At 40.3% G+C, this 23,945-nt stretch overlaps 1 protein-coding gene across 4 annotated transcripts; it reads right to left on the bottom strand.

Moving 5' to 3' along the window:
• Window positions 1–2,183: 2,183 nt before the first annotated feature.
• LOC143275914 (UV-stimulated scaffold protein A-like) lies at window positions 2,184–23,754 on the bottom strand. 4 transcript variants are annotated; one of them, XM_076580253.1, is made up of 15 exons: window positions 23,511–23,754; window positions 22,391–22,549; window positions 21,301–21,476; window positions 19,952–20,109; window positions 19,197–19,317; window positions 18,328–19,016; window positions 17,683–17,827; window positions 15,468–15,542; window positions 12,999–13,251; window positions 11,018–11,155; window positions 10,543–10,603; window positions 9,414–9,536; window positions 8,187–8,295; window positions 6,972–7,212; window positions 2,184–4,645 (listed from the first exon to the last, which is right to left on the bottom strand). In XM_076580253.1, exons 2-15 carry the CDS (start codon window positions 22,516–22,518, stop codon window positions 4,546–4,548), a joined length of 2,517 nt encoding a protein of 838 aa, XP_076436368.1. In that variant the 5' UTR covers window positions 22,519–22,549; window positions 23,511–23,754; the 3' UTR covers window positions 2,184–4,545. The 4 variants fall into 4 exon arrangements, 3 of the variants coding, with proteins under 3 accessions (XP_076436368.1, XP_076436358.1, XP_076436377.1); XM_076580243.1 differs by having other exon boundaries at window positions 22,391–22,528; XM_076580262.1 differs by having other exon boundaries at window positions 22,391–22,528; window positions 23,633–23,744.
• Between the last annotated feature and the right edge of the window lie 191 nt (window positions 23,755–23,945).

The following is a 23,945-nucleotide window of genomic DNA, read 5'->3' as shown; positions in this document are numbered from 1 at the left end:
CATGCTGGATATGTTATTGTTTCCATAACCTACCGAACGCTGACATGAATTACAGGATCTTTAACGTGCGTATTTGATCTACTGCTTGCATATACACGCGAAGGGGGTTCAGGCACTAGCAGGTCTGCACATATGTTGACCTGGGAGATCGTAAAAATCTCCACCCTTCACCCACCAGGCGCCGTCACCGTGATTCGAACCCGGGACCCTCAGATTGACAGTCCAACGCTTTAACCACTCGGCTATTGCACCCGTCATGACAGCTACAATCCACCGTCTCTTCACCCACTCACTGCGCCACACTGGGGATGTGGGTGACAGTCCAATAAAGCTTTTTGTAAACCAGATTTTTAGGACTTTAAGTTTTGGTAGATACAGTCTGTTAACAGGTTTTTGTAAACCAGATATTAAGGACATCAACTTTTGGTTGATACAGTCTGTTAACAGCTTTTGTAATCCAGATATTACGGAGATCAACTTTTGGTTGATACAGTCTGTTAACATCTTTTGTAAACCAGATATTACGGACATCAACTTTTGGTTGATACAGTCTGTTAACAGCTTTTTGTAAACCAGATATTACGGACATCAACTTTTGGTTGATACAGTCTGTTAACAGCTTTTGTAAACCAGATATTACGGACATCAACTTTTGGTTAATACAGTCTGTTAACAGCTTTTGTAAACCAGATATTACGGACATCAACTTTTGGTTGATACAGTCTGTTAACAGCTTTTGTAAGCCAGATATTAAGGATATTAACTTTTGGTAGAAACAGTCTGTTAACACTTTTGTAAACCAGGTATCAAGGATTCTAAGGCTTTTTTGTGGATTTCAATCCATATGCTGATGTGGCATATACTTTTCTGATGAGTTCTGTTCCCATCCTAGCCATATTGTGTTTGTTTTTCCTGCATTCCAGGTTTTACTTCTGTATCATTTGCAAACTGTGAGATTTATGTGAGTGATTTTTTTTTTCTTTTTAACTATTAATGTTTTTATTCTGGCATGTAGAAGAAGCCAGAATTTGAAAACATAGAATAAACAGGTACAGTGATACTGGATCTCCTAGTCTGCTTCCTCTTTCATAGCAAAGCAGCGTGAGAGATCATTCAGAACTAAAGCTGATTTAGTATCCTTATATAAAAAAAAAGTATAATATGCAAGACTGGGATGTACACAAACATGCACACTAATATACACATGTGGGCCTGTAAGTAGCACACTCAAACACACACACACACACATGCAAGTGACGGCAAGCACATACAGACACATGTGCACAAAAACACAAAAGCCCAATCACAATAATTATCAACTCTTTCAGAGGGTTTGCTGATGTGCTTTCTGCTGTTTTCAAGAGGAAGGCACTGTGCAGCATTACGACAAAAAAGAGCACTGTGGAAAGCAAGTCACGTGATTGAAACAACGATAATGACAGGCAAACATTTTGTGGCAAAAGCGTCCTTCATCGGCAAACTGAGTTGTCAAAATGCAGGCAACAAATTTGGTCTTTGTGATGGTTTATTATTACAACTCATACAACTGAAGCATGCTTCACTGTAATGAACTATATACTTCACCACACCTACCTTACAACCAAAGCTCAAAGCTCAGATCACAAACAAGTGCATGTTGTGTGCCTGCATATATGCAATAAGGTATCTATATACATGTGTGTGTGTGTGTGTGTGTCTGTGTTTGTGTGTGTGTGTGCATGTGTGTGTGTGTGCACAGGTCTGTAGGTGTGTGTGACTGGGGATGGTCCATTTAGGTGTGCATTTATGTCTGTGAATGTTTCAATGTACACTCATTTGTTTCTGCATGCTTATTTTGCAGATGGGTGGAAGCTGGTATCTACATGCCTGTGTGTGTGCATGTGTCTGAGTCGAAGTGTGTGTGTGTGTGTGTGTGTCCATGCATGCATATATGTGTATGCACACATGTGCATGCAAACTTATGCAAAGTTAAGTGTATTATTATACGAGTGTGTGTATGCAGCAGATGAACACAAATGGAAACAACCAAAACAGACTTCCCAACATGCAAAATCCAATCATTCAGCCAACCACTCAATCAATCAATTGGATACAAGTGCTGCCTTGAATAAAGTTAATTTGCTCAACCCATTACAAAAAAAAACAAACAAAAACAAAAAAAAAAACACACACACACGCTAAAATACCCCTTTAAAATGTGGGGCTTTTTTCTTTAACACTGCTCTGGATCACGACCATCGCCACCCCCGCTTCCCTCACCTGCCTTCCACACACTTCTCAGCTCTTAACAAAACTATCAGGATCCGTATTTCAAAGACAGTTACTCTTTACACCTTACAGCACTGAGGTATCACACACACACACACACACACACACACACACACACACAATCAAATTAGACATTTGAGATATGAAAAAAAACAACAACCAAAAAACTCATTCAAGCAGACGAGTACATACAGCTACTAATAATGTGGACATACAGACAGACTGATCTACAAAACATCATTATGTAATTAAAGCCATCCATGATGAATTCAACTCTTCAGATACATTAAAATAGCCAAATAAAACAATATGCAAATAAACCCACCCATCAATCGATCAATACAACCACTCACAGGCAGACAGATATATATAAAACATACATAAACCCCTCAATCAATTAATTCAACCATTTACAGATAAATAAAACATACACAAAAATACACCCATCCATTAACCAATCATTTTTACATCCACTGATGAACAGACAAATAAACCCCACAAACAAACCCCTCCATTCATCAATAAAATTAATCGTTCACAGACAGACAAATATATAAAACATAAATAAGTAAACCCATCAAATAATCAATCAGTGAATGTAACCATCCACAGACACAAATCAAAACGTACATAAAAACACAAAATATATGAGACAACACTGTCAATCAATCAATCAATATAACCATTCACAGATGATGATGGAGTCTACCGTCGGTCCGACGGATGAGTACGCAGGCTGGCTTATCTGTCGGTGTGTGTCCTCATATGGGACTGAGAAGAGGCCTTCTTCTTCTTCTTCTGCGTTCACTCGTATGCACACGAGTGGGCTTTTACGTGTATGACCGTTTTTACCCCGCCATGTAGGCAGCCATACTCCGTTTTCGGGGGTGTGCATGCTGGGTATGTTCTTGTTTCCATAACCCACCGAACGCTGACATGGATTACAGGATCTTTAACGTGCGTATTTGATCTTCTGCTTGTATATACACACGAAGGGGGTTCAGGCACTAGCAGGTCTGCACATATGTTGACCTGGGAGATCGTAAAAATCTCCACCCTTTACCCACCAGGCGCCGTCACCGTGATTCGAACCCGGGACCCTCAGATTGACAGTCCAACGCTTTAACCACTCGGCTATTGCGCCCGTCTGAGAAGAGGCCGATTCTGGATGCGCAGCACTTCCCACAGGTGTTGCCAGGGAAAAAGCCTGATTGCCTGACCAGCACAGGTGACTTTTTTTTAGCGAGGAGGAGTTGTGCAGTCCCTTCCCCACTCTCTCGCCTACCGACGCTCACAGTCCCACAGATAGATACACATATAAAACACATGTAAATAAACCCATTTATCCATCAATCAATAAATTAACTCAATTATCCTTAGCCACTGTATCCTTGCTAACAAAGTATGCTCTTGCATAAATGAACTTGCATTGCTGATTACATACTGATCACACTGATTCAAAATACTGAGATGTTCATAAATATAATGCAAGGTATGAATTATGATAGTGCGGTATTGCCTGATGCAGCATTCTGACAAAAAACAACAACAAAAAACAAAGATCTTCATTTGATTCATCAGGTAGAAAGATACAGAAACACATAAACATTACATCTCTAGATTCACTGATTAAAAAAAAAATTTTTTAAATGAGGGTTTGTTTTGTTAAGCCAAGCAACTGAAGAACAAAATGGTTTATTTTCCTGAGAAATCTGATTTCATTTATTTTTCTTTGTCATTGCAATACATTGTCGCTCAATTCACTTCATGCTATTTATTTAGCATTAGCACCATTCATACCATTATCTGTCATTTCAACGTTTGCAGTCAATTCACATTGTACCAAAAGCACTGTGCATTTCATTCTCATTCCTGTCAAAATACTTTTTATCACTTTGCTTCACAAGCACTGTAAATTACAACTATTTTCCAACCAGATCTCTATAAACTGAATTACTATCTTTCAAACATATCATATCAATTAAATCACCATCTTTCAAACAGATCAATTTAAGCTAAATACTATCTTTCAAACAGATCACCATAAATTAAATTACTATCTCAAAAACAGATCACTATAACTTGAATTACTATCTTAAAAACAGAGACTAGCCCATCAACTTGTGTCAAACAACAAATTTCAGACCAGCTGCCGAGGTAGAGTTTATTCTGAAAGTGTGATTCAGTCTCTGACATCTTCAAGTTGGCCACTCTCTCTGCATCAGTTCTTTAAAAGAACTGAACTGGTTGCCAAATTTGATGGCCACTGCCATGGCATCAGTTCTTGATAGAATAGTTGAACTGGTTGCCAAACTTGTCACGCACACGCTTGTAGTCTGCTGCATTCAGAGCGCTGGCAACACGCTTCTGTGCTCGCCTGGAAAACCCCCACATACACAGGTTTCAGTATTTCATGGCATCAGTGTGAACAAGCAAATTATTATCATCATTATTAGAGAGTATCTTTATTGTGCTTAATTACATAGCACTACATGCTTTACAATGACACTAAGAAGATAACAGAAACATGCATCAAAACTGACACAGAAACAAAACAATGCTCAATTTATCTAACACACAGACACAGACACACACAGACACAGACACACACAAAATCACATCTATAAAACATCCAGTCAACACAAGCACACACATAGAATTTGAACACATGCATACCTGTACACATGTGCGCATGCACACACACACACACACACACACACACACAAACACACACACACACAGCATGCACATTTTCATAATCATATACATATACATGTTTCAGGAATACAAATTTTAAAAATACTAACAATTGTGACAAACAATTCCAGCAACAAAAGGAATTGATAATCACCCCTACCATCCCCACCCATCTCCCTTAATCATAATGCAAGATAGCAAACCTTAAATCGGAACAGAATTCATCTCTATTAATTTTTCAGGTCAGTTAAATCTTGCACTCTCTTTAATTCCTGAGTGAACCAGACCCCTAATATGTGAAACTGACCTGGATCCCATATCATGTGTGAGGGGTGGGGGGTGGGGGTTGGGGGTTATTAAGTACTGCATAATTATATTTTGTCCTTTTGCTTCCTAATCAGACAAAATGTGTTTTGTCTTCATTTAGTTCAAGACCAGAAATACCACCAAATCTGTCCAGCATCTCTAGGATAACTCAAAGGATTCTTTATCCTTCAGTATTCATGAGCTGTGCATCATCTGCAAATTAGAAAATTTTATATTTATACTTCCAACTTTTTTGCTTGTTTTTGCTTTTCTATTTCAAACTAGGATCCTGAACTAGGGCCATATCAGGGCTAAAACCTCTGTAAATATTGGTCTATTTCAAACTAGGATCTTGAACTAGGGCCATATAAGGGCTAAAAACTCTGTAAATATTGGTCTAACAGAATCTGAAAAAAAACCACAAAAATACCTCGAAAATAAAAACAGGCGTATGTACACAGTACAGTCACATTCATGCACACAAACCTAGGAAAATAATTCTCTGACCATGACAATTCCTTCAAGTTTTTCATCGGGTGATTAAAAAACACCTACTAACCTGAACATAAACATAGTTATATATGATAAACAAAACGAAATATACTAATGGTCATGCAAAACCAAAAACTGCCAACAGGTACCTAACACATTCTAGGCACAAAAAAGAATACAACATTGTAAGAATACCGAGTTATTCAGTCTATGAAAAACCAAGAAACATTCAAGGCTTTCTTGAAGAAAAAAAAACATATACAGGAATGGAGCAGCAAGGCAGAAAATAAAAGAAGATACAGACATTAGGAGGAAAAGGCAGAATCAAATGAGAGCGACAGAAAAGAAGAAATTTCAAGCAAAGAATGTCAAGCACAGCTGAACAAACACAGACTGCACACTGGACACGGTCGAAAGCATAACACAAAGGTTAAGGTTAAAGTTCAAAGGTCCCCATGGCCTTTTACAGCCTTCGGGGCAGTGAATTCATATTCACCGTGTCTTCTTCTTCTTCTTCTTCTGCATTCGTGGGCTGCAACTCCCACGTTCACTCGTATGCACACGAGTGGGCTTTTACGTGTATGACCGTTTTTACCCCGCCATGTAGGCAGCCATACTCCGTTTTCGGGGGTGTGCATGCTGGGTATGTTCTTGTTTCCATAACCCACCGAAAGCTGACATGGATTACAGGATCTTTAACGTGCGTATTTGATCTTCTGCTTGCATATACACACGAAGGGGGTTCAGGCACTAGCAGGTCTGCACATATGTTGACCTGGGAGATCGTAAAAATCTCCACCCTTTACCCACCAGGCGCCATCACCGTGATTCGAACCCAGGACCCTCAGATTGACAGTCCAACGCTTTAACCACTCGGCTATTGCGCCCGTCATTCACCGTGTCTAGGGCTCGGCATAGGAAGGTGGGGCCCAATCCTCTCCTTCCACAATTTTAATATTCACCCACCAAAGTCAGGTACCCATTCACACCTGGATGTTGTGAGGAAAACTGGAAGGAAAGTGCCTTTCCCAAGGACACAACAACATGCTTAAAAAAAGGGGGGGCCGGGGGGTGTGGGGGGGGGTGTGGGGGGAGGCTTGAACCCTGATCACATGTGAACACTGGATCAGAAGAAGTCCAATGCCGAACTGATTCTGCCACGTTGCCTCCCCTGCATGACCCATGCCACCAGTAAACCAACCACTCACTTGCTGAACACCTTAGCCTCCAGGCGAGCCCTTGTGGTGTTTTTGTATTCGCGGATGTCCGTCAGACCTCCGTGCTTCTCCTTCTTGCCTTTACCCTTGCCCTTGCCTTTGCCTTTTGACCCCTTGCCTTTGTCACAAATGGCTTTGGACCTTTGGGAACCAAGGTCATGTCCGGTGGCGGCTTCAATTTCCGCCTGCAGCTCGGCATCCAGCCATGGCGGTACCTTGCTTTCCTCGGTGTCTGGCGAGCACATGAAGCAATGTTGAAAGGAAACTTCTCTTGAGGTTGTGAAAAGACAACAACAACAACAACAACAACTAATGAGAACCCCAAGTTTGCAGTAAATGCACATTTTCAGTTTATAAAACAACTTTCCACAGACAAAAATTTTGGAAACCTCAAAAAAAGGATTCTTTTAGAAACAGTACATAATTTTTTTATGCACATCAAAAAAAAAAAAAAAAAAAAAAAATTAACAACATAAATAAAAACTCTGAGGTGAGACGATATGTCTCTCTGGCCTAAGATGCATAAGACACTTATTGTTACTTCCCCTGACAAAACAATTAACACAAAAAAAAAAAAAAGAAGAAGAAAAAGAATGAATAAATAAAATCAGAAAAGCTAATTTTATGATGTTCTTTTTTTTTGAGCACTACAGAAATGAAACACATGACAGAAAATGGACGGTGACAGACTGAACAGGTAGGCTGCCTGTTGTGCAAATTTTGTATTTGTATTTGAACTTGTATTTGTATTTCTTTTTATCACAACAGATTTCTCTGTGTGAAATTCGGGCTGCTTTCCCCAGGGAGAACTACAGCGTCACCCATTTTTTGTATTTTTTCCTGCGTGTGTATTTTTTTTTTCCTATCGATGTAGATTTTTCTACAGGATTTTGCCAGGAACAATCCTTTTGTTGCCGTGGGTTCTTTTACGTGCACTAAGTGCATGCTGCACACGGGACCTCGGTTTATCGTCTCATCCGAATGACTAGCGTCCAGACCACCACTCAAGGTCTAGTGGAGGGGGAGAAAATATCGGCGGCTGAGCTGTGATTCGAACCAGCATGCTCAGATTATCTCGTTTCCTAGGCGGACATGTTACCTCTAGGCCATCACTCCATTCTGTGTTTGTAACTGCAATTTAAGTTTAGTCTCTGATGGAAGATAGGGTCTGACGGCTTTGATGAATGGCTGGGACGGGAGTAGTACCTCTGGGCTCTTCTTTGACTGCTGGACCTGTTTCTGTCTGCACACCTGCAGGGTCCGATGATGGTTGACCGTCTTCATCTCTTGGTATGATCTTCCCATGGAATGGACACTGTCAGTGAACATACAACAGGGTTCGTCACTAACGGGAGTGCTGAGCGGAACGCTCTGAAAAAACAAATTGCGCTCTGGAAAATTCCTTGACTCAGAGCGCTTGCGCTCTTCATTTTGAAAAGACATAAGCATACACTACTGTATCTAAATTGTTATTCCATTGTCCATCACAAACAAGAGTCAAAAGCGCGATCGTTTTGCATTTACCGAAGTTTGAAAGCCGTCTGTTTACGTTTTGTTAGTTCAACCGGAAGTAGGCCTAGTGAATCAGGGGAGGCTATGCAAAAGAGCGCTCTTCAGACTTGAAGAGTAGAAAAGTGGAGCACACGATCGATTTCGCGGCCGTGCAAAATCAAAATGCTGAAATATTTGATCCCCAAAAGGAAGGCTGACGGTTTTTAGTGTGCACTCATAGTTTTCAGTTTGCGCTCATCAAAATTCTGAAACTAGAGCGCAGGCGCTCATGTGAAAAAATGTTAATGACGAACCCTGTACAACCATGTTTCATTCCATGTGTGTGCAGGGTGTTGGTCAGCACAAGGAGAGAAGACTTAAACTGTTCAGTAAATTATCCATCTGCCTTTGTTTGAGTTAGGGTGTACTTGTTTTTCACTTGTATATATGAATTGTGCAAAAGCGGCAGGGTGCTTTTTTTCTTTAACAAATATATAAACCCGTTATTATAACAAGTAGCAGAGTACATCAGAGCAGAGCAGAGTACTTTTTGTGACGACAGATTTCCCTGTGTAAAATTCGGGCCACTCACCTTGGGAAAAGTGTGTCGCTGCAGGTGTTTGCAGGTGCATTTGTTTAGCTACAAAATGGATCTTTCTACAAAAGTTTTGGAAGAGACAACCTTTTGTTGCCATGAGTTCATTTACATACCGTGCCAAGTGCATGCTGCACACAGGACCATGCTTTGTTGTCTCATCCAAATGTGCATCAGTATTAGTACAATCATTATTACTATTATTACTGTGTGTGTGTGTGTGTGTGTGTGCGTGTGTATGTGTCTGTGTGTATGTACACAATGTGGAGGAAGTCCATCAGCCATAAAAAATACACACAAAAAAAGAACAAAGTATCATTACATGCTACTCTATCTCCAGCACTTACCTTGACTCTGTCCATGCGTTCACACAGCTTCCCGTTGGGCAGCTTGGCACGACATTTCCACTTGACGGGGACGAATTCTCCCGTGTAGTGGAACGTGCGGTTCATCACTGCAGCTATCTCATTCTGCTCCGACAACATCACACATTCTTACCTGTATATTATATGTATATTCAAAAATGCACAAACAAACAAACACATTTGTTAATGCACAGACACTGTGACTAGCGACAGAAACATATGCACATTTGAGTATTGAATTTACACACATAACAGCTCCAAATGACCACATATATCAATTACACTCAAAATGTATGTACCTGAAAGCCTGTGAAAAATGGAAACAAAAGTTTTTTAACTCCTTAACTGCCCATTTTGCATTCATGGTCCATAAAAAAATTAAAAAATTATAAACACTCAATTTCTCTTTCATTGATACTTTAGAAAAATAATGTCAATATATTTCTTTATTTTCTTTCATTCATATACTGTTAAAAAAAATTTTTTCTTAAAAAACCAACATAGCAAAACTGTTTTTCTCATTCCTCTGAAAAATAAAGCATTCCGTCATTCCTGTAAATACAAATTTAAGTTTAATAGAATGTTAATCATATGCACACAGACATAGACACATACACACATACACACATACACACACACACACACACACACACACAAGGACATAACCTAATGGTCTTCCTTGCAACAAAACACACTGACAATAACCACATCAATAGAATGAATAAATATGTAAATAGACAAACAAATATGCAAATAAGTGAATAAACAAGCAAACAAACAAATAAATAGATAGATAAATGAATGAATGAATATACAGATAGATAAACAAACATTTTTTTTTTTTTTTAAGAAAGAAATAAGATACTGAAAAGAGCTTCAAAAAGTCTATGAAAGGTGTTTTTTTTTCAACAGCTTTGATAATAACCAGATCAGTAGGGTTTGTGGGTTGGAATTATGGAGGATTTTGTGTGTGCAGGTATATCAGGTGTGTTTTTTTAGTACGCATACGTCATTGTATTTTTCATTGTAAATGTCCAGGGCTTTTGTATCATGTCCTTTTATTATCATTAGTGTAGATGTATGCCACACCAGGTGTTCACACAGTGCTGACCTGTGAGGGTTTTTCATTCTCCACCTCCACAGGCTTCCAGAACCGATGCAGGGAGTCATTCCTGAAGGAGAACAATCATCATTCACCTCAACATCAAACTGTCCAGTATGTCACTGTCTATATACATAAATATGGTTTTCTCAAGGAACATAAGAAAACAAAACAACAACTTTTCACTCTTACTGTAGCTCATAAATCAGTAAAAAAAAAAAACAACCAAAAAAACAGAAACAAAACACCCATTCTAATAAATCTCTACACTCAAGCTTTTGATGAAAGTGTGTCATTCTTATCATGAGTGTGTGTGTGTGTGTGTGTGCTTGTGTGTGTGTGTGCACGCATGCCTGTGCTCAAACACATGTATATGACCTCTGAAACAAAATGAATGCACACATGTCTGGATCACTTGAACACTGACCAATGAGAAGAAGAAGAAGAAGAAGAAGAAGAAGAAGAAGAAGAAACAGACACTGACTTCAACACAGAAGGAGCTTCTATCTTGTCCGGTGTGCCCCAGTAGACCAGGTCCGGTCCGAACGGAAGGGTTGGGACATCACCACCACTGCTGCTTTCCCCAGTCACCGTTGCTGGCTTCCCTTTGGAGGTGGATGGTCTGACCACAACAGGACAAGTTTGTGGACTTGTGTTTTTATTTGTTTTGTTTTTTTTGTTTTGTTTTTTATAATTGCAATGTTTTTAAAAGCATTTGAGAACATATGTTTATTACTCTTGTTTAATCAAGTTATCCGCGTGTGTGGGGTGGGGGGGGGGGTGCAGGTGTGTGCTGATTATCTGGTTGTGGTTTTCCGCAATTCATCTTTATTCTTATCTTATCTATTATAATCGATGTACAGTATAGTAGGCTATGTTTATAATTATATTCAAATAATGTTTCTTAATTCTTTCTGTTTTTACTTTAAGAATACTAGTTATTACCTGCAGTGTGTGGATGTATGTATGAAACGATGTGATATTTTTTTACATTTGTATCTTCGTAATATTTGTATGGGCTGTTGTTGGCTTTTACAGTTATGGTCCCCATGTTGTTTACTTGTCTATGTTGTGATAATGCACCTGACCAAATTTCTCCAGTTGGAGATAATAAAGTTATTCTTATCTTATCTTATCTTAATCATATGGATACAATTATAGCATTGATTTTCAGTCCCATCCCTAGCTCTACGTGCTTTACAAACCCGGATTCATTTCCACAACAGGCTGCCCATCTCGGTAGAGTTAGCTGAGAGCTACCTTCTAGTGCTCATCCTTTCCTCCCATGCCCCTTCCCCCACATCAGCACACACACACACTAACTCCTTGAAAGAAAAGCAGTTGTTGCAGAATGTGCATGTGTCTCTTCCTCCCACTCAACTATATAAGCACAGATCTGCTGTGCTGCAACAAGCCAGTAGTCATGGAATAATAGATTGTTCCTGTGATTACACACACACTCACACACTCATACACAAACAACCATGTGCAAACACACCCAAACACATATACACACACACCCAAACACACATACAACACACACACACACACACACACACACACAAACTCTCTCTCTCTCTCAAACACTCTCAAACACAATCACACACCCAGACACACTCACACACCCAAACACACATACACACACCCAAACACACATACAACACACACACACACACACACACACACACACAAACACTCTGAAACACAATCACACACCCAGACACATTCACACACCCAAACACACATACACACACCCAAACACACATACAACACACACACACACACACATACACACACACAAACATACATACACACACACACACACACACACACACACACACACACAAACACACATACAACACACACACACACATACACACACCCAAACAAACATACAACACACACACACACACATACAACACACACACACATACAACACACACACACACACACACACACACACACACAACACACACACACACATACAACACACACACACACACACACACACACAAACACACATACAACACACACACACACATACACACACCCAAATACACATACAACACACACACACACATACAACACACACACACACACACACAAACACACACACACATACACACACACACACACACACACGCACACACACACACACACATACACACACCCAAACACACACACAACACACACACACACACACACACACACACATACACACACCCAAACACACACACAACACACACGCACACACACACACACATACACACACACACACACACACACACCCAAACACACATACAACACACACACACACACACACACACATACAACACACACACACACACACACACACACACCCAAACACACATACAACACAACACACACACACACACACACACACACACATACAACACACACACACACATACAACACACACACACACACACACATACACAAAACACCTTTCCTCATCCTTAAGGCCCAGCTTGACAAGGGTGGCGGCGCGAGACGTGGGGTCCTGAACAGACGCTGCCTTGTTCCGCTCATTCAGGTTCCAGAATGACGGCGTTCTCTGCGTCCCAGCTCCGGAGGGCCCTGCGACAGGTTCTGCCGGATCCTGCTTTCTGCATGAGTTCGACCCTCCTGAGGCGCTGGCTGCTTTGCTTTTGCTGACTGAAGCAGCCGGTCTGGAAGATGCGGGAAGTGGATCCAGACCTTTTGACACAGTGTGCGGTCATACTGAGATAGATCAATGATAAAGACAGGAGAAGATGACAACGACAGAACAAAAAGCTGCAACAACGAACGCAACCATAAACGCATGTTCACGACTTTTTCTTCTTTTTTGACAGAATTGGTGCAGCATATGCAGATCAGTTTGCATGCTTTGACGCCTCATAAAAACTGAAATTTATGATTCAAAAGGCAAAATGAACTCGGTACAAAACAAAATGTTCTAATACAACATTACAAGCTCACTCACATGAATACCTCTAAAACACACACAAAGCACTGGACACTGTGTAGTCAAACATTGTGTATGTGTGTAGCTTTGATATTTATACTTGCATGAAAAATCACCTTTTTTATTTTATATACTTTGTGTTTTAAAAAGGAACAGAAATGTTAAGTTATGTCTGGCACAATGACTGGCCCTGGCCATTAGAGACAGTTTAGTGGACCCTAACACTCTGACGGGCACAACAGCCGAGTGGTTTAAGCACTGGCCTTTCGATCTGAGAGTCCTGGGTTTGAATACCATCCGACGGGCGCAATAGCCGAGTGGTTAAAGCGTTGGACTTTCAATCTGAGGGTCCCAGGTTCGAATCACAGTGACGGCGCCTGGTGGGTAAAGGGTGGAGATTTTTACGATCTCCCAGGTCAACATATGTGCAGACCTGCTAGTGCCTGAACCCCCTTCGTGAGTATATGCAAGCAGAAGATCAAATACGCACGTTAAAGATCCTGTAATCCATGTCAGCGTTCGGTGGGTTATGGAAACAAGAACATACCTAGCATGCACACCCCTGAAAACGGAGTATGGCTGCCTACATGGCGGGGTAAAAACGGTCATACACGTAAAAGCCCACTCGTGTGCATACGAGTGAACGCAGAAGAAGAATACCATCCGTTGCGCTTGGCTTGTTATTGGTCTTCTTGCAACCACTGACAAGATCAGAGTAAAAGTCAAGCATTGATAGTCGAACATTATCACTTCCAAATTTGCACATCCTTTTTTTTATTATCATTTTTCTTCCATTTTATTCAACAATGGCAGAAAAACAACACACACATACACGATAAGTCTGAATGTGTGCATGGTCATGATGATTGTGAAGAGGGACTAGGGGAATGAGTGCACTTTCTTTTGAAGTGGGGTATTTCCTTCCCTGCTGCTCTCTCACGGCTCTTTCACACTTCTGTCTGTCTGTGTTTTCTATAGATGGACACTTTTTTGCCATTTTAGTATTTGAAAATGTGTACGCGTATGTCTGGGTTTGTTAATGCTCTAGTGTGAGTTGAGTAATGTGTACGCATCTCTCATTTACTCATTCTTCCTCAAATTTGCACATCCGGCTGAAGTTAATGTCGATGAGGCCCTAACATTATCAATGGAACTCTCTGCAGAAGTTGCAACATCTCCTCACTTATCTGCTCTGTCAGTCTCTACCTTTTTCAGTCTGTTCATTATCATCATAACTGAAACTTACTGTCAGGCTACCATGATCCACTGAGAGACCTCAGGCAGTGATGTGGGCTGTTTTCATTCTGGTTTATGGGAAGGGTTCATTCGTGTTCGCTACCACAAACTTCTAGAATTATTTCCAGAGTTGGGGGTCTGACTCGTGACAGCATTTCAAAATATTTAACCGTATATTAGGCTCACTGTGTTGTAAGGTGCATGGGTTGAAGTTAAGTAAAACAGTATCACCTCAAAGTCTTTAAAATATAGTAATGCTTATGCCATGCTATTGTTCTTCTGTCCACTTGCTTTCCTCTCTCCCTAGCTCTGCCTTTATATTTTGTCCTCTTTGCAAAGTTTTTCAAAATGACAGATGTTCGTTTTTTATGTCTGCTGCACTTTTTTTTCCAGTACCACTATGTTGTTGAAAAACATTTCAGAAAAAAACAAGAAGACAATGTCATAGATAATAATACATTCATCACAGCAGGTGTGAACGTGATCTGGGTAAAACAATGTACTGCATGGATCAGGTCCGTCATATCAGTTCAGTACATTGAGAGGAAACAAGAACACACACACACACACACACACACACACACACACACACACACACACACACACTTAGCACACACACACACACACACACACACACACACACACACAAACACACACAAACACACACACACACACACACTTAGCACACACATAAGAGACCAGAAAACCACTGATGACGATCAATACTGACCATACTCAGCACGCAGATGGGCTGGAATGACAGGTTCATAGCCTTCTTTTTCTGGCACCTCCTCCATCTCCTCATCTGTCACAGAACACAGAAATCAAATTAACGATTAATGATCTTCTGTATGAATCATGTCTGGATTTCACTCCTGATTATATTGTTTTACATTAAATTTATCAACATAATGTTAAGATATCAAATTGTTTTACATTAGATTTATCAACATAGTGTTGAGATATTTACTTTTCTGGAAATACTAATAGCAACTGATGTTCTTTTGTCCAAAGATGTGCTATGAACTCAAGGGACATTTCTGCACTGAATTGAAAGCCCAAACATATCAGATACCACAATTTCGAGCTCAAAACAATTTTCTTTTCTAAATCTTTTCCTTTCTATCTCCAGCTGTTATACTGCTATCTCTTCCCCACCTCTCTAAAAATGCTGAAAACTTTTAAGACTGGTGTGTGTTCATGCATGTATGTGGAGGGTGGGGGTAGGGGATGTATGTGTTTGAGGGGAACAAACAGCAGACAAATAAACAATTATTTGTCTATTTGTCTGCTGTTTGTCCCTCTCTCCATATCTCTGATGATCACTCAAGTTGACCACTTTATGAATTACCCACAATTACCTGTGCAAAGCTGTGGCATTCCCCACTTAATCAGCATCCTGTTGATAAGTGCTGTGCAAAACTATGGCATTCCCCCACTTAATCAGCATCATGTTGATAAGTGCTGTGCAAAGCTATGGCATTCCCCCACTTAATCATCATCATGTTGATAAGTGCTGTGCAAAGCTATGGCATTCCACCACTTAATCATCATGATGTTGATAAGTGCTGTGCAAAGCTATGGCTTTCCACCACTTAATCAGCATCATGTTGATAAGTGCTGTGCAAAACTATGGCATTCCCCCACTTAATCATCATCATGTTGATAAGTGCTGTGCAAAGCTATGGCATTCCCCCACTTAATCAGCATCATGTTGATAAGTGCTGTGCAAAGCTATGGCATTCCCCCACTTAATCAGCATCATGTTGATAAGTGCTGTGCAAAGCTATGGCATTCCCCCACTTAATTATCATCATGTCGATAAGTGCTGTGCAAGCTATGGCATTCTGTGCAAAGCTATGGCATTCCCCCACTTAATTATCATCATGTTGATAAGTGCTGAGCAAAGGCATTCCCCCACTTAATCAGCATCATGTTGATAAGTGCTGTGCAAAGGCATTCCACCACTTAATCAGCATCATGTTGATAAGTGCTGTGCAAAGCTATGGCATTCCACCACTTAATCATCATCATGTTGAAGTTCCAACTTCACACAACAAAAGACATGTGTAACATTTTCTGATACAGTCAAAAAAGATCATCAATTTCATCTGTTAACCTAATTTTGCAGTGTGAGTTTCTAGATATTATTAAATGTATTTGAGTTTGCAAGGTAGCTTTAAAGTGATTTGCAATAAAAAAAAAAAATTTAAAAAAAGAATTGAATGAGACTAATGGCATCCCTTACTCATTCAACTTCTTTCAACAAACACCCATATTATAAAACAATTCAAAAATGCTAAACAGCTATAATGCATTAATTTCAGTTTGAGTGCTCCAAGCATGCATTGCACAAGGGGCCTCGGTTAATCGTATCATCCTTCTTCTTCTTCTTTTTCTGCGTTCACTCGTATGCACATGAGTGGGCTTTTACGTGTATGACCGTTTTTACCCCGCCATGTAGGCAGCCATACTCCGTATTCGGGGGTGTGCATGCTGGGTATGTTCTTGTTTCCATAACCCACCGAACGCTGACATGGATTATAGGATCTTTAACGTGCGTATTTGATCTTCTGCTTGCATATACACACGAAGGGGGTTCAGGCACTAGCAGGTCTGCACATATGTTGACCTGGGAGATCGTAAAAATCTCCACCCTTTACCCACCAGGCGCCGTCACCGTGATTCGAACCCGGGACCCTCAGATTGACAGTCCAACGCTTTAACCACTCGGCTATTGCACCTGTCATCATATCATCCGAAGGACTAGACACTCTGCTTGATTTACCGGTCAAACTGGAATGCAAAAGCTAGAGCAGGAATCAAACCCAGACCCTCACAGACACTGTATTGGTAGATAATATAGGCATCTTAACCATTCTGCCACCTTCCTCCCTAATACGTTGATCAATAAACAAATGACTGGGAGGTGAACCTGTGCTGACCTGACTCTGACTGCTGGTCCCCTGCAGCACTGGGGTCTGGCTCCACTCGCAGCTCTGCACACTTGGCCTTGATGTTCTCCAGACGCTGCTTTAGGTCTATCATGGCCTTGATCTCTGTCTGGCTGCCTCCCGTTTTACTCAGCACCTGTGTCCCCCAAAACATTATTCGCATATAAGTATGCATGCGTGAGCGTGCACACATGCACACGCACATTCATGTACACATACATGTGTACACACATTTGCACAAACACACACACACATGCATATACACACACATACACACGCACCACAAACTCTACAGAACACACACACACACACACACACACACACATGCACACACTTACACACACACGGTCTCAGTCTCTGCCCCTATTTATCCTTTTCCAAACATGCACACACATAAATGATACCCCTGACAAAATTCTGTTAAAAAAATCCATTTTGATAATAAAACAAATACATTTGCAGACAGAAAAAAAAAAACGAAAAAAAACAACAACATAGTGACAACAAAATTTCCTCCGAGAAAGCAGCCTGAATTTTACACAGTGCAAAATCAAAATCTATTTTGACAAAAGAGTGATGCAAGACAAGACAAGAAAATACAATACAAAATAACATAGACAAATAGTAGCAGCATACCTCCAGCCACCTGACCACCTGAGGCAGGTACCGCATGGACACCAGGCAGCTGGAATCCTTCAGGCTGCCAAACAGGTCTCTGTTGTCCTCCGTCTCAGTCAGGTGCACCTCACTGGCACCAATCTCTAACTGCAGGTTGTACCCCCTGCTTCCCAGTCCATGTGTCCGCACCATGCCCAGTTCTTCCGCTTCCTCCCCGTCCACAGCTTCAAAGTCCTCGTCATCACTGTCATCATCATCATTGTCACTCTCATCAGACTGGCTGTCATCATTTGGACCAGGATGTACAGGTGCTGTGTTTTGTGACGGGTCTCTTTTTTCAAAGTCCTGGTTTAGCTGACTGGCACCATGAAGAGGTTTATCGCTGTTGGTTTTTGATGCAGATGATGTTTCTGAGCTGGTTGATGGTGTGTCTATACTGTTTGAGGGTCCATCTCTGAAAGTGGATTTGCTCATGTCCCTGTCACAACCTGGAAGGTCACTTGTGGATGCAGAAGCATGAGGTCTGTGATGCGATAAGGAAGCGGATGCCTGAGGTTCAGAGTGGACATGGTTAGTAGCACCACTGCTGCCCACACGGTCCCCAATTCCAAAGTCTAATTCAGTGAAGAGGAGATCTGGTTTGGGAAGAAGCAGCTCGATACAGTTCTCTGCTTCTGTTGCTGTGTCTGTAATTTCTTTCTTCAGTTCTGAAAACAGCACAAACTTTCTTTCAATAAATGCTGATTAAAGCTACATTTCACTCTCAATTGATAAAAACTAAAATAAATTTTACTTTTCAGTTTTACTTGATGTGAAATCGGATTGTTTTCCTTCATGAAAATATTTCCATTTGTTTGCAAGGCGTCTCGATGCTTGTTTTTCATTACCTGAAAATTCTTTCCTGGCTTTCTCCAGCTTTGCTGCCAAAGCTTTCTGCTTCTTTTCCTCTCGTTGTTCAATGCGCCTTTGTTCAGCCAGAGTTCGAGCCCTGATATCGTCAAAGTTCACCTGTAAAAGTAAGCAAACCTTGCCCTGGCATAACGTCTTATATAATGCGATCAAGATTTTGGTTCAGAAACAATGTGGTCTTCAAATCATTATTTTCAAAAAAGATCCATTCGTTTGTGAATACATTTTATCAAAGTAAATGTTGATATCAACACCAGCAAGACAAGACTGACCGGCTACAAGTATTTTTCCTAAATTTTTGAATTGATCCCAGCTATTTAGACAGAAAGACACAGATTATACTGATGTCTCTGTAGTATCATGGAGCAAGGAGAAAATCTCGAGTCTGAAACTAAATAAACTACACTGGTTCACTATACAAATGAACAAGAGAGGTAAAGCCTTCATGGCACACGCATGATTCCTACTGATCTAAAACAAAGAAAAAGAATCCCTATTAACACCCCCTTTCACGTCTCTTCTCCCCACCAACCTGCTCATCTCCCCATCCCCTCCCCCCCCGAGCTATTCCCCTCCTCACACAAAACAGAACACCTAATACCACAAGGCAAGGCAAGGCAAGAGAAGGCAAGGCAAGGCAAGACAAGACAAGGCAATATCAGTTAACGTGGAAAGACGTAGCAATGAAAACCACCTCTGTAACCAATGCTATCATCCTTCCACCTCCACTCACATGTTTGCAAGTCTTCAGGAATTTGTAGCCCAAGGCCAGTTTCTTGTAGGCGCTGCCATACTTGTCTTGCCACTGCTGGACCGCTCTCAGTGCGTCCGTCTTCAGCTTGTTGGCAGCAGCTTTGGGAGGGGGTAAGGGCTGATGGTGCTGATCCATTTCTGCACACACACACACACACACACACACACACACACACACACACACACAAAAAGCACAGCTATAGGACCACTTGGATAATGAGGCCTGGATTGCTTGGCTTGGGTCATGAACATGACTACTACACACAGAACACAGCTATTCAAGTGTTTTTATCTGCAATGTTTACCTTTTTTTCAAGAATACATTTACTGTCATACCAAAGGCATAACACATTATAAGTTGAATACACCAAAACATAACCACCACCATTATATATCAGTAGCAATACATTTTCATGAACATCAGAGTATTTTCAAATGAAAAAAGGTACATAACAGTTAGATTTAGAAGGGAAAAAAAGATGAACAAAATAAAATAAAATAATATATAATTATAAATAAGAAGTAAATGAATAAAGGAGGAAAAATAAAAAATATACCTATCATTTAACTCCATAACCTCTCTTGATCATGTTTTTCTGTGAGGTTTTTTTTTGTGTTTTTTTTTTTTTGTTTGTTTGTTTTGTTGTTTTTTTCATCTTTATTGCATTTAGAAAATTTACACAAAATTATGGAATGAAAAACAAAAGTGAGATTACTTATGATCATATACATTCATGGACATCTAAACCATCACACAGACATAATAACAATTTTAACATACGGATTATAAGAAATAGTATCTGAGCACAAAAACACAACACACAAACACACACATTTACATACACAAAATCAAATACAGAAAAAAAAGAACTATTTAAAACATTTTCAAGAAAGTGAGCAGTCCTGAATTAATTGCTTCTGGACATAATCTAAAGCTACAACAAATGCAAGAATTCAGTGATTCAAATGCTGAGATTTTGTTTCACTTTCAGTTACTGTGCACAAAGGAGATGAAACGCAAAGATGGTGGAGCATCTCAATGCATGATTTAGCTCAGCAAACAAATCAAAGATAAAAGAGCATTTCACAGCTTTAGTGTACACAATTTAAATCAAAAGATATACTTATTACTTAAACCTTAAGAACCCATTTATAATTTGGGTGCAAATACAGACAAAATATCTTATGCATCCATTATTAACAAAAGGATGTACTCCTTTTCAATAGATGAAGACAATGCTCAGGATCTGCTCTGAAATGAATGGCACAGTCAAGTTCAAAACATTTTGTTGTACATGTAGATCTATCTCTTCAGACAAGACAACACACCGACAGTAAGTTCCAGGAAGTCTTGAAAATCTGTCACCAGCAGTTCCCTGAAAGCATGGGACCTGTTGAAGATCTCATCAATGATCTGAAACGTGGAAAGACGGATCTCTGCATGCTCTTTGTTCAGCTGTGTCATGAGCAGTTGGTACACCCGCTCGACGTACATGTCTGACTTCCTGCACACACACAGAGTCATGGATTAACAAACATTAGCTGCCTGTATTGTTCAGTCACAACAATACATGATAAACTACAAAAGGTAATTTGGTATATCAATGTAACAAGGAGACAGAGAGTGTATGTGTTGTTGTTGATCAATTTTTTTAACTTTTCACAAAGACCAATAATAGATGGGGGAAAAAAATGAAGGGAGGGCGGGGCGAGGGGGGGCAGCGGCAGTTGGAAAGGTGGTGGTGGTACATGAATGAACTAGATCATTTTTATGGAAAAGTGACCTGAGCATATATGCTCTCCATGTGTGTGTGTGTGTGTGTGTGTGTGTGTGTGTGTGTGTGTGTTTATTCATGAATTTTAGATCAGAATGAAGAGAAAAAAAAATGCTACATCTCTAAATTCATCAGACTGCCAGGCTGCGTGTCAACAACTATTGGTCCCAGCTCTGCTCACAGATACATACCACAGCTGACAGGGGCAACATCAAGGGGATGGACAACAGAATCAAACAGGGCCTAAGTAAAGAAACTGAGAAGAAAGGCCCAAAGCAGGATACACATACTAGCATCAGACCACTTCTGCTGACTGTGGGATGAACTATTTTGACATGTCCAGCCACACCCAACACTGTGTCAATCACAAACAAAAGTTAAACTCCTTAGCCTCCCAGGATTAATGGTTGTCTATCAGTAGTGCCATCAGCTTGTTCTGTCAACCAGTGTGCCATCCATCAACACCCATCCAACACTCATGTTCGTTTTAGAATAATACATAAACAATAACATGTATGTTAAAAAATATGTTACTTATTATGTATCTAAATTAAAAAAGACCATACATCGGACTTTTCCCACCGTTTACAGTAAAAATGAGTGGCACAGAAAATGCACAATAATGCTAACAGGATTATACTGACTTGCAAATCTTCTTTAAATCTTTCATCAGTTGAGCATCTAGTGTGATAGCACCAGTGGTGGTCAGTTTTTCCACCAGGGAGGCCAGCTGTTTGGCCAGCTCATGGTCAAGTTGTCCCTCACTCATCATCCGTGTTCAGCTGGAGGACAGCAACAAAAGTCTTTTTTCTTCAATTATAAGATCATAATTTTGTTTGTTTGTTTCTTGTTGTTTGAGGACAGAAACGGAAGTTTTTTTCTTCAATTGTAAGATCATAATTTTGTTTATTTGTTTGTTGTTGTTGTTTATGCCAATTAATTATGACTTTTATCAATCTAAAGAACATGCATTGATAGTCAGTAACAAAGGATAGTTAGACAGAATCAATTAGCAAGATTGAGTTTTAAAGGATAAAAAAAGATGTAAAGGATGTCTGGTTACATGCTTCTTGGTTCTTACTCAGGAATAAATATGTAATATAAGTGATATTAGACAGGACAACAAAACGAAAAAGGCATGTGGGAGGAGGGGGAAAGGGGCGCAGGAGAAAGGGATAGGGGAGGCAGCAAGGTGTAACTCTGTGTGTGTGTATGCGGGCATGAATGCGCACGCATGCTTATGTGGAGTAAATGTGGTTGGTGTGTGTGTGTGTGTGTGTGTGTGTGTGTGTGTGTATGCTTGTGTGGAGTAAATCTGTGTGTGTGTGTGTGTGTGTGTGTGTGTGTGCATGTCTATGTTATATGTCTTTGTCATTGTGTGCATGTGTGTTTGCATGTGCCTACATGAACTACATGTGCATTTTTTCACATGTGTTTGTGTGTGTGTGCACACACACATCCATGTGTGTGTGTGTGTGTGTGTTCATCTCTGTCTGTGTGTGCGCGCGCGCGCGTGTGTGTGTGTGTGTGTGCGTGTGCATGTGTGCCAGTGATGTAGCATGCACCTCTATAAGTCTATTGAATGTGTATCACTGTCAGCATTATCTATTATGACATAATAACATATACGTTTCTAATAAAGTAGTGTTATAAATGATTAGTTAAGGTTGAAGTGTTTAGTTTTTTGGGGATCAACACATCACAATCTATGACTTTTCAGAGCGCGTAAAACGCAGTCCATGACCTAACTTCTAAGCTGCCTACTTTTGTTTTTGTTGCCTTCTCGATCTCTTCCACTTTCCAGTTCCGTGTATCTGAAGATGAATGTCATAAACATATATAAGGTCAATAAAATTCCAATGACTGCATGATGTTCCGTATATCACCTCTTTAGAGCACACACCAGGTACATCATAATTATGATTGTCTGATCACAACTGAGACAGCAAAGGCAACTGACATTGCACAAAGTGGTAACATCCACAGTGCGTGTGTGTGTGTGCGCAGTGCTCCCCTAAACCATTCTAATGTCGTAAAAGAAAACAGCGCATGTGTTATATATTTTGAAAATGTATCAGATATAAATACGTGTTCTTGGTCATTTCTGACTCTGGTGAGATATTTTCTTCTCAGAAGTATATAGCATAGGTATTTAGTTTTCTGTCTGCGGCAGAACAATGCGTCTTTTTACACTGAATT

Source organism: Babylonia areolata, chromosome 2 (genome assembly GCF_041734735.1).
Source record: "Babylonia areolata isolate BAREFJ2019XMU chromosome 2, ASM4173473v1, whole genome shotgun sequence".
NCBI classification, from domain to species: Eukaryota; Metazoa; Mollusca; class Gastropoda; order Neogastropoda; family Buccinidae; genus Babylonia; species Babylonia areolata.
Note: the sequence above shows the minus strand (reverse complement) of the source record. Positions and strands in the feature narration are given on the sequence as shown.

Bases quoted from the DNA above. Each gene is read 5' to 3' on its own strand.
- LOC143275914 (XM_076580253.1), bottom strand. From the start codon at position 22,518: ATGATGAGTGAGGGACAACTTGACCATGAGCTGGCCAAACAGCTGGCC. The intron at 15,543-17,682 runs GTCAGCACAGGT...GTTCTGTGACAG, and splicing joins GGACCAGCAGTCAGAGTCAG to ATGAGGAGATGGAGGAGGTG. The intron at 7,213-8,186 runs GTACTACTCCCG...TGTGCTCGCCAG, and splicing joins AGTCAAAGAAGAGCCCAGAG to ACACCGAGGAAAGCAAGGTA.